We start from the raw sequence: 17646 nt of genomic DNA on the forward strand, positions 1-17646 counted from the left end.
ATACCGTTCAAAGTACCCTAATTAGGTAGTACTCCGGCTACGGTCCGGCGGCCAACATAGCATATCTCGTTCTTCTAATATCTTTGGTAGTAGTAGTTTGTAGCTGAAACATTTTTACCCTCAAAACAGGAACTAATGTTTGTTTCATTGTTCATGCAAAATATCAACAATGTTTAGTATCTTTATGATTTTAATTAATTCAGAAATTAGTACTTCGTACTGTCCCTAAATTCCAGGAATTGTATTACAGCTCAGGGTTTTCAACAAGTTCTTTGGAGTGAGCCTTCTTGATGGTAACGTTGACAGTGGATCTTGCAAAGGAGTCCATCTGCTGCCACAGCTTCTTTCCTCGCAGTTCGTTCAGCTCCGACCAGCTGTCCTTTGCTTGCCTGAAATACCATGATTTTATCACCAGCATCCGGTCAAACAAAATAACCATTAACAGTCTCCCAGTCACCAACTTGATATCTATGATTTATGTGAAATAATCAACCACTCAGAACATTAGAACGTCAAAAGACGTAAATATGATAATAGCGGTCAAGACGTTAAAACGTCTTTTCACGTAAACGCGCGAGATTTTACAAAAATCGATTTATTTCCATCACTAGTATACGGATTGCCATGATTTAAAAAACAGAGTATCGATAATGAATAACACTACGCGTCTGTATTCAAGAATATCTATGGAACGTAGAGGTGCATTAGCTAAGCCGATTGAATCTGTCATCTTGTTCGTTCATAATTTATTGCGTTTCTAAATAATTTATTAAAAATATTTTAGTTTGGACGGTTAATATTTTGAGGTTACTAATAGTTTTTAATTATATTTCTTCAATATATAAAGTGTTATTTCTTTATGATACTCAGAAAAAGGTACATTTTTCAAGGCTTTGAAATAATGGTAAGCGATTTATACATATTTTTGACGTTTTCATAAAATTTATATTTAGAAACGCAAATATTTACGTATTACAACACAATGCGATAGTGGATTTCATAATCTTTCCAAAACATTTTTTAGAATGAGGCTACGTTTCCCAAAACGTGAGTTATGAAGCTTTTAGCAAAACTCGTAAATAACACAAAAATTATCACGTTTTGACAGTTCTCAAAGGAACACATAGTAAATAAAAGTCTTTGTCTGAGAGGTTAATTAGAACATAGAAGTCAATAGAAAAATGATTTCTGTTAAGGCCGAATCACACCTGCCGCACGCTTTGTTACTCGGCTGAGCAATTTATTGGGGAGTAGAGGTGATCACATGTAGAAGAGACAGTGAGCGAGTCAGTTCTTTGAGATTATTTTAAGGTTTGTTAACATGGTTTCGCGAAGGTGGAAAAGAGAAAAAAAATTAAGAGAGTTTTACAACAACAAAGGTCACTCCTAAAAAAATTTGTTTTTCTTTCACTGACTGACTCGACTGATCGCACTGGCTTGAGTGAAGCGCCGAGTATGCAGGTAGAGGAGGTACTCACTCGACCGAGTCATTGGGCCTTGCTTTTATCCTCTGTCTCGTCTCAATCACTGGGCCGCTACTAGGCCGAGTACTGACTACTGATCACATCAGCCGAGCACTCGGTAGGTGTAATTCAGGCATTAGGATGTCAGAGCTACATTTTCAATTTGGCAATTTATACCTTAATTCTTAAATGAAAAATGTCATAGTCCACGTCCCACTCGAATTTTCTAAAGATATAGTGAAACAAATTTAACGTTAATTGTTAGGTAACCAAATTTGGTCGCAAACATCATATGAATTTGGTTTATTAATAATTAACAGGTTAAGAAGTTTTCCGATACCTTGGAAAACCTTATAAGAGAGTTTCACTGCAGTGTGAACTTACAAGCAGAAGTCGGTCATCGGAGAAGTTCCTGCTAGCACAGCCTGCAGCAGCAGAAGACAGGGCAGCACCACTATCTGCAGGAATTGGATCTGCTCCGTGGCCTGATTGGAGCTCTTGGTACGGTCCATCATGCTCAGCGGCGTGTAGCCCATCTCCCGCTCTAAATCTCCCTGGGGAATAGAGTAAAAATATAAATCGCAAATTCTCAAACAGTGATTTATTCTTGATCCGAAAATAAATGCTATACATTGTAATACGTATTTATAATGCGGGAGTTAATAATAATAATAAACCAATGTTTGGTTCCAGTGTCAATTTTAAGATATACTTCACACGCTCTGTCCAGATATTGTTGCCATTGTTGATCGATGATTGAATATGAGTTCAGAACCAGTGAGAGTGAATCCAGAATTGTTCCATTATATGTTGCGAACTCTTAGTAAGTCAAATGCCTTCGGAATCGGATTTATTGGACTCTTTTCGGTCGGACTCACTGGGGCTTGTAATTTCACACTGTTGCGCTTACCGAACAGAAAATCCTTAGTATATTATAAATACCGTAAATAGTCAAGTTTATACAGCGCCGTTTACGGACACACAAAGGGTGTAAAGAAGAATGATATACAGGGTGTATCGGCACGTACCCGACAAACTTTAACCAGCTATTCCTTAGCATATTTGGAGTAAAAAATCTTATGTGCACTTTGCTGTCCGGTAACGTTTTTTTTTAATAAAAAAATTATTATTCATATTTTCACCACATGTCACCACTGTTTTATCCTTTGATAAAGTTTGAAAACCCATCTGGCAAATATTTTATTCGAATTCCGTTGAATAATGCACGTGTGTACCTATATTGGCGCACGTTTACAGTCACAACGAAATAGCACGGCACCATTCGTCTCATTTTTAACTATTATTATTTAGTGTGTGCGAAAGAGCGAAGACGCTTTTTGACACACTTGCTTATAACAGCTGTTTAACACGAAACGCAACGCCAATGACAGTGATGTAGTGTGGAAATTTTAAATTTTTTTGTTTTTAATTGAAAAAAAAATGCTACCGGACAGCAAAGTGCCCATAACATTTTTTACTCCAAATGTGCTAAGGAATAGCTGGTTAAAGTTTGTCGGGTTAGTGCCGATACACCCTGTATACCGATTTGAACCTTCTACCTGGGACTACTAAATTGTACAATCAATAGGGTATTTCGTGTGAATAAAATTGAAATGTGGTGTGTGATGATCATTTTCAAAGTGGGGGTCGCGACCCGCGGGGTGTCGGGAGCAGACTGGGCACAGCCTCTTCAAATTAAAAAATGTAACAAAAAATTTAAAATTTTGGAAAAAAAATCATTTTCATCTACAACATCAATTATGTCGTATTTTTTAATCGTAGTACTCGAGCCCACTGAAAAGTCACGGACCGCCACTGGTTAGGAGTTATCATTAAGGTGAAACGGAAGCGACAATTCTCATACAATCTGTTAAAAACAACCAATATTATTTTATTTATTTAGTACTGTTTTTGAAGTGAAACTTCTATACGCGCATTATGCATTTTCGAGGACCGGAGTAAAACCGACTCATGACCGTCACGAAAAACCGTGATCATTTCGCTATAGGAGCCTAGCTAATATTATATACCTAGTTTAGGTCACTCTCCAAATTCAGCTTCGCGGCCTAGAGGCAGAGCGCCCGACTGTTGTCGTGAAGAACCGAGGTTCGATCCCCGCTTTAACCAATTTTTTTTTTCTTTTTGTGATTTTTTTAATACGAGGAAAAGTGATAAAATGCTCTCGTTCTGCGACTTTGTCAGGCATACATATAAGAAGATATCTATATGATTGTTGTCAAAAATGCACATTTATATTTTTTTATTGAGTAATTTATTTTTAGAATTTTTGCAATCGAACCTTCTAATTCTGTTTGAAACGATCGATTGAAGGAAGCGAATTTTGTATCGTAATATAATATCATATACAAACTCCGTTTTAAAAATAAGCGCGGGACAAGTCAATTGAGAAGTACACGTTGTATACGCGGTTCTCGTCGCGCGAGATACCTCTCCTCGCGGTCTAGAGGCAGAGCGTTCGACACTCGTTATGCAGGACCCGGGTTCGAATCCCATATTTTTATAACTTTTAATTTTTTTTTATCACATGCTACTCATAAATATGTCAATATTAGGAATCTAGTTAAACGTTCATTTGTTAACAACACGCCTATAAATAAATGTATGCTTTACTATAATACTAATGTACAGCATTCTTAATAATAATAATATGAAATGAAAAGAGAGAGAAGAATACTAAAAGTTTCACTTCCGTCGTGCGTAGGCTTGTAACACACTGTATTTTTTTTTTTGATTTTCTAGATTCTTATATTCCATGAAGTGGTGAATCATTTAAATTTACTGAATTTAAAGTTAATATTCTTTATACAAATAGAAAGGCGTCATTACCCCTCACAATATTTACCTCATATGGGTTTTCAAAATGTTACCTGGCTATTATAGACTTAGAGGCCTTGTGTTTTTCTTGGTATGGAAAAAGTTGTTACCTAAAAACCCTACTAAAATTGCATGTTTTGGAGCATCATATTCTTCAGCTTCAGCATCACCAGCAACCGACGGCGGCTATATACTACATACAGGGTTTTCCAATAAGAGGTGTTATTTTGATATTCAATCGTAAAAGATCAATGGTTTCATTGATTGTGTGGCACGTAGCGTCGTCTTGTTGAAAGTAAACGCTGTCCAGATCAATACCATCCAATTCCGGCCATAAAAAATCATTAATCATCTCTCGATAGCACAACTCATTCACCGTAACTGTTGCTCCAGCCTCATTTTCGAAAAAGTAAGGTCCAATGACTCCGCCGGACCATAAATCGCACCAAACAGTCACACGTTGAGGATAGAGAGGCTTTTCAACAATAACTCTTGGGTTTTCCAAGCCCCAGATGCGACAATTTTGCTTGTTGACGAAGCCACCGAGGTGGAAATGGGCCTCATCACTCAAGATGATTTGCATTTGATTCACTCAAGTGAATTTTAATAATTTCAATGCATTGTTGAAGCGTGTATCGTTCCATTTTTATTAATGGCGTAGTTTCTACTTGTCAAATGTCAAAAAATGACAGCTTCAAAAGCAACATCTACCGAAATAGCGGGCTATTCAAAATAACACCTTTTATTGGAAAACCCTGTACATGTCTGTTTGTGTTATGTTGGGATCGGGGGGGAATTCAGCTGCGCCTTATTGTAGGGAATTCCTCCGCATTCGCCTGTGGAGATATGGAAAATCGCAGAAAACCATGAGGAAACGGCTGTCTCTCAACTTGAAACAGAGGTGGCCTTCACTATCGTCGGTATATGATGTCCGGCATTTTGAGGTGTCTGGGTGTGTGTGTCTGTTTTTATGTTAATATATACTTATGGGAAGATAGAGAATAAACATACATACACATAAAAATTATGAAATATCATATAAACATTATGTATTTGGGAAGGAAGTCGGGAGATTAGGAAATACCTACTGCTCACTGCTTATTTGTAGAAATGTTTGGTAAGTCTGTGTGTAAAGTGTATGTTGTATGATTCACGGTGTTGTATGTTGTTTTTTATGCAATTTTGTTGATGTTTGTGTTATTAGCCAGAGCGAGCAGTTCGTCAGTCCTCACCACCTCGGAATTATCCATTGAGATTGGTCGTGATAAGCTACATCAAGATGATGAGCTTCAGTGTCTTTGATTTGCATCGGGCAAGCTGGTATTGCACGCACAGAAGACTTTGGAGCAGGGCCATTAAATCTAGGTCGTCCTCGGCTGAAGTTGGTACTCGCTCGTGCTCCTGCTGTGTGCAGGGCTAGGGGCGCGGCTGTGGGGGTGGTTGGGGCTCGGACTGCTGTTGGGCAGGGGCAGAGCCTCCGGCTATATGGGCCCAGGTACGTCCATCCGTCCTCGCCTGAGAAGGTGGCCTGCTGGGGCTCTGCTGGGCGTTGAGGCTGTCTGGGTCGCTGCTGGAGCGAGGCGACTAGCACGCGCGAGTTTTGGCAAATATATTTTTTACTGTTTTTTTTTCGATCAAATTGTTTGTATTTATAAATAAAAAAACAATTTGTATAACAGATATACCTTATGTTCTAGCGCAAACCAATAATTAATCTCAATATTCCAAAGAATAACGTATCAAAAGTTTTTATTTCGATAATATTGATAATAACTCCATCTATCGATGTGAAGTTTCTAAATATATTTTAGAATATCCTTCAATAAAATTATTGAAACAGGTGTAATGATAAATATAGCGTAATGTGACTAAGGCCTAAAGTTTTTGTATAACTACAACTTTACCTGATTGTAGAATTCTTCGTATAACTTTTCCGTTATCTTTTTGACAACCGTGAAAGGCTTCGCCTGCACCGCCAGGTCGCAAGATGTCATCATGATGCTCTTGATAAGCCTTCTGTGCTGAGGGTTGCTCCAGTCAAAGGATCCGTCTCCGACTATGGGGGCCATTTGGGCTCGGATACGGAAGTGTATGGCCAGGTCGGTACACAATATGTTGTAACGGATCTCATCGAGAATTTCCCTGATTTCATCATCAGTGAAAGCTGATAGCACTCCCTTATCCTGAAAAAGTTTTAGTGCTTTACGATTTGTTCATTTTAATAATATGACGAAATAAAAATCGGAGATGAAGCCTGGAATTTAGTGGTGCCTACAGGAAACTGTAGATTAGCATTTAGAATTGAAGAACCTTGGGTAGAGAAGTTTCAAACTCCCATCACATTTGATGACCATCAAATTGACAATAAACACCATTTTGAAATTTTAACATTTTATTGTTCTCCGTTACTCCAATTCTCGGCCCGTTTCAGTTGGAAAAAGTTTTTTAACAGTTTGTGATTATGTATCTGTCAAGCGTAATGGTCTTGTTGTTATACTTACCACCTGATCACATTTGATCAACAGCCACAAACGATCTGAGAATCGACATCTAGCGTGTAACGTTAAAATGTAAACAATTCTATCTGGCGATAATTGATGCGATTTGATGGTCATCACAAATGTGACAGAATTTGATACCGTCCAACCTTAATTTTTAATAAAATAATGTTAACAATCAATTGGTGTAGTTGTTTATAATGTTTATCTTACCAAGAGCATTTTTTGCGTGATAAAATAATGATGGTTTTCTAGTATTGAATCCACGTACATCGCTGCCAAAGGATGCTTGCTCTCAACCAGGTAACTATTGTTAAACCCTGGGTGATCAATGTCATGGCAAAAACCACCAAGGATAAGGGCCAGCCCCTACGGAGTTTAACATTTACAATATGAAAAACACATTCGACATCTTAGTAAGTATTTAAGTTTTATATACCTAACGTAGCATGTCTCAAATACAGAATTTAAATAAGTAAATTAAAATGCAGGTGTATTTGCACCCCATTCTAGAGTGGAAGAGTCTCTCAGTACTGCGGTGACATTCTCCGCACTCTTCATGCCGCCTCACAATATTCCCCAAATTGGGAGCGCCATAAATCCCACTCGCTGCGTGCAGTTGAGCATCAGTTTGGACAAACCTTGTAGACATTATTATCTATTATTACTCGCCTCGATTTTGGTGAACTTTTCTGTATTTCTCATTAACATGTTATACATTGTGTGCGCAAAAATGAATGCATGTTCTGCATTATGGTAAGGGTTGTCTCTGTAGGCCTCCAGCACTGAGAGAATAAACTCTGATAAAACATAGCTTTCCAGTTGATCTCCCCCGGGCAATCTCTTTATCATGTAGAAGACAAATTCTGGAATTTGATCCTTGCAGTCTGATTCAACGTACCATTCAAACCTAAACAGATGATAATTTGTATAATTGCATTGTCATTATATATTATTATTTATGTATGGAAGATTTTATGTTGAAGTTAACAAGTTTAAAAACCAAAAAGCCTTGTATCCTCTCCCTCTTCATAATTATAAACAACTCAGGAAACAGAAAGGTTACAGCGCCGCTTTATTCACACATTAGAAATAAAATTGTGTTTTTTACAATTTTTGTGAATAGTCCAACAGCAAAAATACTCTCTGTGGAAGTCTGGAAACTGACCAAATATGGCAACCATGTAAGGCGAAAGTATTGATGCCATAAATAAACCACACTGATGCTCTCAATACCCAATAAGGGGACTTTCACGAAGATTGGAATTTACAAACCCTTTATATATAAAGTATTTCATGAAATACATATGTAATGGTGAAGGTGGACTCTACAATAGTTTACCTATCAACTTTTATGTATTATAATAATAAAAAATAAACTAATAGGCGGTTTAGACATCGTTGATGTTGTAGCAATTAATATTTTTATAAATCTCCGGTTTTTAGAATCAAAGGACATAATCGAACTTTAAATCACAATTTTAGAGGTTCTGTATACATATATATGTTTTCATCCACCTTATTGAAAAACATTATTTATTTAAAAACTTATTTTGTTTTGTGATAAACAAAATAGAAATCATCCAAACTTTGTATCGAAAACAGCTGTTTCGCGGGTCGTCCGGATATTAGCTCTTAACGACTTAAGTCTTTCAAAAACATTAATGTTCATACTCTTCAAAATTGGGGGGTAACACTGGTGAGATAATATTTTCCAACATCAAATCCAAGTCAAGTGCACAAGGCTTCATGTGCTTCTCCAAGAGCTCTGCATAAACCCGGTTCAGATTTTTCTATAAAAATTAACAAACCTTGTATAAGATGGCTCATTTAATTTTCCATCCATTGAAACCTATCAAAAGCAACATTCAGAGGATCCCTATACCTATGAACCCAATGATGTGTAGGTAAATACATTCTGTTCTTATTTTCACCATTAAGAAATAACAAATTCTTTCCCATTCTGGCAATACCAGCGTCCTGAGACATTTTTTTAGATTTTCATTGAGTAGGAAGTTCAGTTGTGAGAAGGGGGGTATAACTCCGATCGAAAATTGGAATAGAAACATTGTGACGTCAAATGATTGCCTAACCATATCCACCAATGAAAAACTCTGAAAGTCTATGGAATAAACTTTCTGGGTTTTTCATTGGTGTATAGTATAATTTCTGACAGAATCACTGTCAGAAATTTCTACATTTTCTTTGTCTGGGGGGTCCAGAGGGGGATCTGGGGATTTGTAGGGGGTCCAGGAGGGAAATCTTCCTCCATTATTCACAACACTAAACAACTACAACAATAGTATGGAAAATAACAGAAGTAAAAAAAATTATAAATATCTGGAAATCAGCAGCGAAAAGTGACTCCTGGGAGATCAGAAGGCAGAAGAAACCTCAAGGCACAACACACTACACATTTTTTTTGACAGAAAACAAAAAAAAGCCAGTACCTATTTGTTTCATACAAAAAGCCCTCACTAGATATCGATCTAGTGAGTGGTTTATTTATGGTTCAGTTTTTGATTGTGTTTTTTTATGATTTGTGTAATTTTTTTTGTTACTGAAAGCCCATACCCCACTACACAACCTAACCTAACTTTCGTTTTTGATTTACATTTTCTTGGCAAGTTTATATATGAATAGTGTAAATTCGTTTGAGTTTTGACTTTGATGTAATTAATTTTATATTAATTTTTTGAACTGATGATAAGACAATAAAGTTGGTACCTACTTACCGATGCTTTACATTTTCGCTGTAAATATGAATACTGTATAATCTGCCTACAGTAATTTGCAATAATTGAGAATGATTCTTTATCTTCAGAAGTGAAAATTTCCTCATTGAGCTTGTTCATGACAGAAATAACACCTAGAAAAAGAAGAAAATGTTTTTGAGCATTTCAAAACAAGATAATAATCCGATATGATTTGAGATTTTCCCGGCCAAAAGTATTATCGTCATATTATTTTGATAATTTTCTCAAGTCAGCTGTTATGATAGACACTGTAACGCTGTCTGAAAATTAAGCTAGAGAAGGAGTAAGCGCAATATGACATAATACCCCAAAAATACATCATTATAAAGAAAATAATCCATTTTCTAATGCCTAAATTATTTAAAACCTTAAAATGATTATTGAACTTAATGACAAATAATTGATTTGGCATGAACAAGAGCATTGACAATGTTCGAAGATTTCATAAATTTATTTAAAACCGGTCAATCTGAAAGTCTCACAAAGTTAACTGATAATGTCTGACAAATTCAGATCAATGTCAGGTTTTGTTTATTTGTACTGATGTTCAAGAGACCCTCTCCGAACATCAGTAAAATAAAGTAACGAAGCCTACGATACAGTACTTAGGAAATTAAAGCCAGTGATGTGTCTAATACAATTATTACGGGTAATAAATACCGTGCAAGCAAACATATACCGGGTGTGAACCTGGAGCTTTCAACCGTCGGCTTCAAGAGTGGATCTGTGTTAGTTTAGACGGCTTTAGTTTCAATTGTTTGGGTTTGAACTAAAGGCATTTTTTGGAATACCTTACCTATTACTCCATTTTTATCTCGGAGTGGTATGCAGAGGACAGAACGCACAATGGCCCCAGAAATGGAATCCACTTCCTTATGGAAACGTCCGTCTGAGTACACATCCTTTACATTAACTGAATGCCCGCTCGTTGCTGCCAAACCGTGGGGCGTATCAGTGTTTGCTAAACTGAAATATAGATTAGTCATTATTGATTAACTATTAACTCTACAAGATACACACATACGGATATTGCCTTTTATTTATATAGAAGTAAACTAATTTATTTTCTTTGGACATTTACTTCATAAAATTAATTTTAAGGTAATTTAATAACGACTATTTATTAATTTTACGTGTCAATTCATTTGATGACGTACAAAACTTATTCCAGAATGCACATTAATGGTTTGGGAAAATTTTTGTCATTTTTATCAAGTCATGGTGTTTGAAAGAGAGTGTACGAAAACAGTGTGCATATAGTTGTGAATGAGGAATACTTGGAGCAGGTGGATGAGTTTGTGTAGTTAGGGATCTTGTTTACGAGAGAAGGGAAGGCTGACAGATATATTGAAAGAAGGGGAAATGCAGGTAACTCCATTAATGGAGGACTGAACTAACAACAAAATTGTCCAAAGAAGCGAATCTAGCAATCCACAGTGGAGTGCTGGTACCTACCCTGATGTATGGAAGTGAGGCATGGAACTGGTAGAGAAAGGATGAGAACCCTGAGGTAAAACCATCTATAATCGTGTGAGAAATGTGGAGATCCGCTAAGAGTGCAAGGCTGATGTAAGCGTAATGAGTAAGATCAAGAAAGGGACGCATAGATGGTTTGGGCTTGTAGAGCGAATAAAGGAGTGTAAGGAGAATATACAATTAAATGTGAATGGTAGCAAAAGTCGGGGATGCCCGAGGAAGACATGGCGCGACCAAGTGAATCAGATACTTGAGTCTTGCCATGTCAAGAGTCAGAATAATAGAAGAGTATGTAATAGTCGATATATGAATGTGAATGAGGCAAGGAGTATGTGCCAAGACCGAGTTGTTTGGCGGTCCGTCCTCTCTGCCTACCCCTGCGGCGAAACGGCGTGATGGTTAGTTAGTTAGTTAGTTATCATATGAAAATATGTTATTTTAAATTACGAACCTAGTTTTTAGATTTTTCTTTAGAATAGCACTAGCAGTACTATCCCAACCTTCGTCGTATATGTCAGCCATCATCTCGCCTCCAACAAACTCTCTGTCAATGATGTAAAGCGTACTCCTCATGGCTTTCAGGCAATTCTTTGATATGGTCTTGTCAGTGAGGGAAAATATTATTATCACGTAAATAAATATTATTGTTAAAGAATACCGGTAAACTATAGTAAAATAATACGGTAAAAATAGTAAAATAAAAATATTGCAAAGCGAACATGAAGTCGAAATACAAATCATGGTGAGATTTAGGTTTTTAGTTTTAGTTTTAGTTCCTGTAAGAACTAGCACTGACGAAATCTTCACCAATCTTAACATCATGTCAATTAAACAACTATATTCTAAAACTATACTCAATTACATTCATAAGTTCAAAACCCAAGAAATAACAACAAACACGTACAATAGAAACACTAGATCTCATGGTCAAAAACTTATCCAACAAATAACTACTAATATGTATAACTTTTGGGCAAAAAAGCTTCTTATATCATAGTATTAAACTACAATAAAATACCACTCTCACTCAAAAACCTCAACATTATAACATTTAAATCTCAAATAAAAAGCTGGATACTTAAAATAGGGAGATCTGAAATAGAAAATATACTGATATCAAACACAGACTAAAACCGAATCTACTAAACTGAACTATACAAAATCTTACTTATTTTAAAATTATTAAAAAAAAATAAAAAAATTATGCTACATGATATATGTTTATAATTAAATTCATATAGCTAGTCTTGTATTTGTAACAAGTTCACTCCGATAATAATATTTGATATTGTTGTTACTAAAATACCAACAAGCATTTCGTAAATCATCTTGTCCAAGCTGACTTGATCAGAAAAGTATTGCATTAGTAGGGACAGCAGCTCCTTGTTGAGATGCAGCTGCTGTTCAATGGACACCCTCTTGTTGGCCTGATGCACCGCCGCCCCAATCCACCCCGCGCAGCATTGGGCTGCTCTTAAAGGCTCCTGAAATTCCTGCATTATTATTAACCAAGCACTATTAGAGAGAATAATGATTTGGATGGACGCCTTTATCAAACTAGTCATACCCTCAACATCTCCGAACATGTGTATTCAATAAATGCATAATACCTGGCGATGCGGTTATGGGTTCCAATCTTGGTGTAAATCGTACCGAGCAGGATATCTTATTACTTAATAGTTATTGTATTATAACTATTCGGTAATAACATATCTAAGGACCGTCTATGCGATTATTTAACACTAGCTTTAGCCCGCCACTCGTAGCTGTTGCTCAGTCTGTCTGTGCAGATAAAGAAACAATTGTAATAGCGCGTGTTGCTTTTACGTCCAACAGTTGGCTCTGTTTTTCAAAAAAATCATTTTTATCCAATAGATGGCGCTGCTTTTCAAAAAAGCATGTTTTTAAAAAGCATATAATTTATATGAAAACACACGCTTAATCGAATGCAACGTTGTGACTAAATTTCAAAGCAATTGGTGAAGAACTTTTGGAAATTTAAGATTTTGAGCAAACGAACACTTACATTTTTATTTATATAGATTAAAATTATGATGTAGAATTTCAGAACATAAAAGAGATATATAAAGAACTCATCGAACTTATCAGGTACTGCAGGTGGGTAGGCTTTTCACATTGTACTCTTAGGTATTTTCACTTCCATATTCTTTGTGAATGCTGATCTAACCCCAGGAACAGGGAAATGTTAGTAATGAAATAGGAAAAGTGAGATTTGGGTAAACCCAATTTAATCCAATATTGAGATATTGGATTCGATTTGCGGCATGCGGATTTAGGTTGCAAGTTAATTTTTTGGTGGCAGGTAGCGATAAATAGTCAGATAGGTCCAAGGGGGGATGGGTGAAAGGAGATTCAAATAATAATAATGGGATTGAAATAATAATTCAACATCTGAATAGGTAACCAACTTATTAGTAACTGGCGTGAACAATAACAGTAGTTTGAGATTCCAACGGCCAAAATAATTATGATGAATAATATTTGGGGTAATAAGCTGTGTTGTGTGTTGCGCTTCCTCCTCCTTTAGTCAACCTTTCGGATATTCTTACAGTGTACATGCAGTATACATCCACATTTGCCCAGATGATGGACACTGCAAGACTGTTTGAAGCTTTGGCTAAAGAAGGAGACAGAGCAACACGGTTTATTACCCCAAACATCAATCGTCAGCATAATACTAGTAAGATTTATGACCATAGGTTCGACCGTAAAGCATCCTGAAGACGAACGTGATTTCCTGCTCTCAATTTATTTTTTGCATATTGATCGACCAAGTATTGGTTTTTTAAGTAAGGGGTTAAAATTGTTATGTTTTGTCACTATACGATAGCAACAGTAGTTCATGCATGAAACCGTTTTACGTAGAGATGCTCCACTAATAGGGTGAACTTGAGAAACATTAATGGCGCATCCGTCTTCTCTCAGCATCAAAGGATACTGTGAGCTGTCATAAGATCTGTTGAACTGTGAGATTTTTTGCAAACTGTCGGTATGGCTGTGCAATACAATATCTCTTTTTATCAAAGTGTTGTCCAGCTATTAATACTGCTACTTCACTTATAGATGGGGCATTATAACGGCCGCTGTGTTAGTCAATTGAATTTTTATTTAACTGATCATAACGCCGTGGCTTATAAGAGTAAATTGCTGTCGTGTTACAAAAAAAATAATAAAACATTTGGCTTAACCGACGCGATCCCTATTTATCTCTCAAATGATTTTTACCTGAAACGCCAAAAATGCAAAAAAAAATTAAGAGGTCAAAGGACTTGCAGTATGTTTCGTAATTCATATGTTTGAAGTTAATTGGTTCAAACGACATAAAAGTTCAATTTTGCAGGAAGTAAAATGATTGATGTGTTAAGTATATTTAACCACCAATAAGCCAAATTCGCTGAACAGTCGGGTGTAATTTTTCACTTTTAGGGTTATGTAGGGTAAATAACAAAATCAACTTTTATGGTAAATCATAACGCCAAATCATGAAAAAATGTCAATTTTGTGTGATATGAATCCACTCGTTTTTTGAACCTAGTACAAGTTGGCTATCGATGTAAATGCCATCTACATGGGAGTTGACTCATTCGACCCAACTTCAAATTTTAAGAAAAAAACTGTATATATAACTCAATTTCGGCTAGGGTGACATACCATAACCTTTTTATTGTCGATATCATCTTAATACTGTATCGTCATTAAGTCGATGAAAAAACCTGCGTACTTAATAAACATATATTTTTTTTAAATAGTGTTTGGTTTGAACCAAAACAAAATCTTACGCTGGTGAAGCGCCCACACTTATGGTAGATGTTCAACTTAATGCCACAATGTGAACCATCAGCGGACTTTAAAATCTACACCTCTCCCCTGACTCCCTTTACTTGCAATTTAACCCCGCCAAATATCAGGCGAGAGATTGCAACACTGAGGGAATACAAGAAGGCGTTGCAAATAAGCGCAATAGTATACACTCCAGAAGATAGGTGGAAACTTGAGTGGCAATCGGCCGACATGAGAAATGCCCACCTCATGCACAACCCCACTGAGAAACAGCTTGAATTCTCAGTATTCTCACTGCCTTGTAAACTCTGCTCCGCCGTCAATGGGATAAGGTCCTCCCTCCCACAGCCGCTGTGCCCATATGATGCACAGGTGGGGCCATGTGTAATTGCGGTGCGGTACAGATCACCGAACATGTGGTCAAAGAATGCTTGCTGCATTCATTCTCGGGTGGGATTGATGAGCTCCACTGGTTGACGCCTGAGGCCCTAGACTGGCTCACTAACCCAGATATCCCCTCTCTGGCCATCCCCCCACAGTACGAAAGAAGAAGAAGATCTTACACTGGTTGCAAGGTAATTTTTAAATTGCTTGATAGCATATGTTGATACATAGTCAAAATTTATTGATAATTAAAAAATAGAGATACCAACGTCATCGTATGGCTCCAGATTTATTCTGTACAGTTCCAAAACGGCATAGCAAGTATTGTCAGGCTGTACAACTGGGAGACACAGGGCGGTCTTGGCATCCGGCCAAGTCATTCCTTCAGAGAACCGTGTATCCTTTGCATCATCTTCAATGATCAATATTTCCTTAGTTGCCGCAGCGTGGGCGGCCATTGTTTTACCCTCCTCTAAATATTGTAGTAAATTTTGTCATATTAGATTTATATTCTTGGATGTATTTAAAATCGATTTTTGCGATAATTAAGATTGTCTGCTGGGATAAAATATGTAGCGTGTGGTTTTATTGGGACAAACCACATTCTCAATAAATTATTGACTTTTATATTCAAGAATATAATGATACACATTGTTTTATTTAAAAATATGGTTAACAAAATTTACTTAGTCTAATTCCAATCTAAATTATGTGGAAGATGTAAGATTTTTTTAATTTGTTAATGTTTTCCTTTCCCTTCGTGTTGAGCAAGTTAGCCATGGTATTTAGTCCGATTTCTATTTCAGGGAGTTGGTATATAACACACAAGTACGTAGATAATTCATATTCATATATTATCACATCATACAGATAGAATTTGTAATAAAATTGTCTAAGATCTTACCTATTGGCCAGTTAACTTTGTGTCTCTCAACATTATTCATGTGGTGAGGTTTGAGGTAGATTTCATTTTTGATGTTATCGACTAAATACACCAAAACACCTGAAAGATGTTATTTGAATTTTAGATGTAATTATTTTTTATTACGAATTTTAAATGAATGCCTTGCATTTAAATTTATAGTGAGATATGTTATTATATAAAGACATAAAGACCTGTGCTCTGGGTGGACATTTTCAGAATGTTTGCAGTATCAAACAACAGAGCTGTAAAGTCGATATTGCTTGATAGGAATATTTGAAATTCGGACACATCTCTGTGCAAGGAGTTGTCCTCTCCACTGAGGCCTCTTCCCCTCCGAACAACTTTACAAAATGGAGCGATAATCCTCTTCATTGTCTTGTCAACTGTTCGTCTTCGGCTGGATTTTGAATTTTTACGACCGACTAAAACAGTATCATCCTTCCCTTCGTGTTTCGTGTCATAATCTTGTTTAAAATGACTTATGTCGTCAAGAGACATATTTTCTGTGGTTTATAATTAAAATTTTCACAAAGGAAATGACTTTTCTCTCGGACAGCAATTCTGTATGCAATAATATTTTTCAAGGAAATTAATAATATAAAAAAGAAGAATTTTCAAATAGCTTGTTCTATTTAAAATACTCAATAATAATAATTTTGTAGATTAAGAACTATTTTTATCAGTAGAAATATTTTTTCCTAAAATATGAGGTCCCCTTTTTTTTATAATAAAAATAAAAAAAACAGCAAATATATGGATATTTTGCACATTAATGACCATTATTATAGTGGTAAACTTAATAATAATAATACTTTAAATACATAATTTGATAACACTCATGGTGTGATTTTATGAACTAATCGTAGGAAGTCAATTATTATGATGGTTTATCATTAACCTTAATTATTACATAGTGGTTATTACTTATTGCAAATTGATGATGAAAAAGCATTTTTTCTGCTTATAAAGTGTAGAGGTTGGTTTAAAAAGTCACTAGTTTTCCATGTTTTCTCATCAAGTAACAATGTTGTACTTTATTTCTGTCATTCTCTCTGTGCTCCTGGTAAAAAAAAATTTTTATAATAATAATTAATCTTACACCATATTACTCATTTTGTTTATCGATAAATATGTATGATTTTTTTTTTATTTTATCTTCCATCTTGAATATTACTTGACTGAAAATAATTTTATTGCAGATTTCAGTCAATGCCCAGGACTGTTCCCAGGGCCCTCCTAGGATTGTGAGTATTTATTCCAGTTATTCGTTTGCATTGTTATTTGAAGCTAGAAATGTATTTCTTTTAATAAACTGATTTCTAATTTCTATTTTTCTACACCGCGTCGGACGATTTAACTTGATGGCAGCCAAGGTACCCTTGCGGCTCAAATTACTATTAAAAACCAAAGTGATTTGTTCTATGCAAATAACATTTTTATATGTTTCGGTACTGTTACAACCATTTTTTCTAACCTCTCCGTCTAAATACGACATCTAAAGAGATGGA

General features: G+C 35.9%; 1 protein-coding gene across 1 annotated transcript; it reads right to left on the bottom strand.

Annotated features, from left to right (window-relative positions):
* Positions 1–64: 64 nt before the first annotated feature.
* Positions 65–16510, bottom strand: LOC149420078 (cAMP and cAMP-inhibited cGMP 3',5'-cyclic phosphodiesterase 10A-like). The gene is made up of 12 exons (XM_089636947.1): positions 16330–16510; positions 16118–16216; positions 15483–15685; positions 12339–12512; positions 11480–11628; positions 10356–10518; positions 8471–8589; positions 7469–7706; positions 7010–7165; positions 6203–6481; positions 1848–2017; positions 65–389 (listed from the first exon to the last, which is right to left on the bottom strand). The coding sequence occupies exons 1-12, from the start codon at positions 16508–16510 to the stop codon at positions 245–247; spliced, it is 2076 nt and encodes a 691-aa protein (XP_089493073.1). The 3' UTR covers positions 65–244.
* Positions 16511–17646: the final 1136 nt, after the last annotated feature.

This window comes from Hesperophylax consimilis, chromosome 11 (assembly GCF_061612785.1).
Source record: "Hesperophylax consimilis isolate HC1 chromosome 11, BYU_Hcon_1.0, whole genome shotgun sequence".
Taxonomy (NCBI): domain Eukaryota; kingdom Metazoa; phylum Arthropoda; class Insecta; order Trichoptera; family Limnephilidae; genus Hesperophylax; species Hesperophylax consimilis.

Excerpts from the sequence above, each read along its gene's own strand:
- LOC149420078 (XM_089636947.1), bottom strand. The coding sequence starts at position 16,510 with ATGAAGAGGATTATCGCTCCATTTTGTAAAGTTGTTCGGAGGGGAAGA. Across the intron at positions 11,629-12,338 it reads AGATGATTTACGAAATGCTT|ACCATATCAAAGAATTGCCT; the intron begins GTTGGTATTTTA and ends CTCACTGACAAG. Across the intron at positions 2,018-6,202 it reads ACGAAGAATTCTACAATCAG|GGAGATTTAGAGCGGGAGAT; the intron begins GTAAAGTTGTAG and ends TCTATTCCCCAG.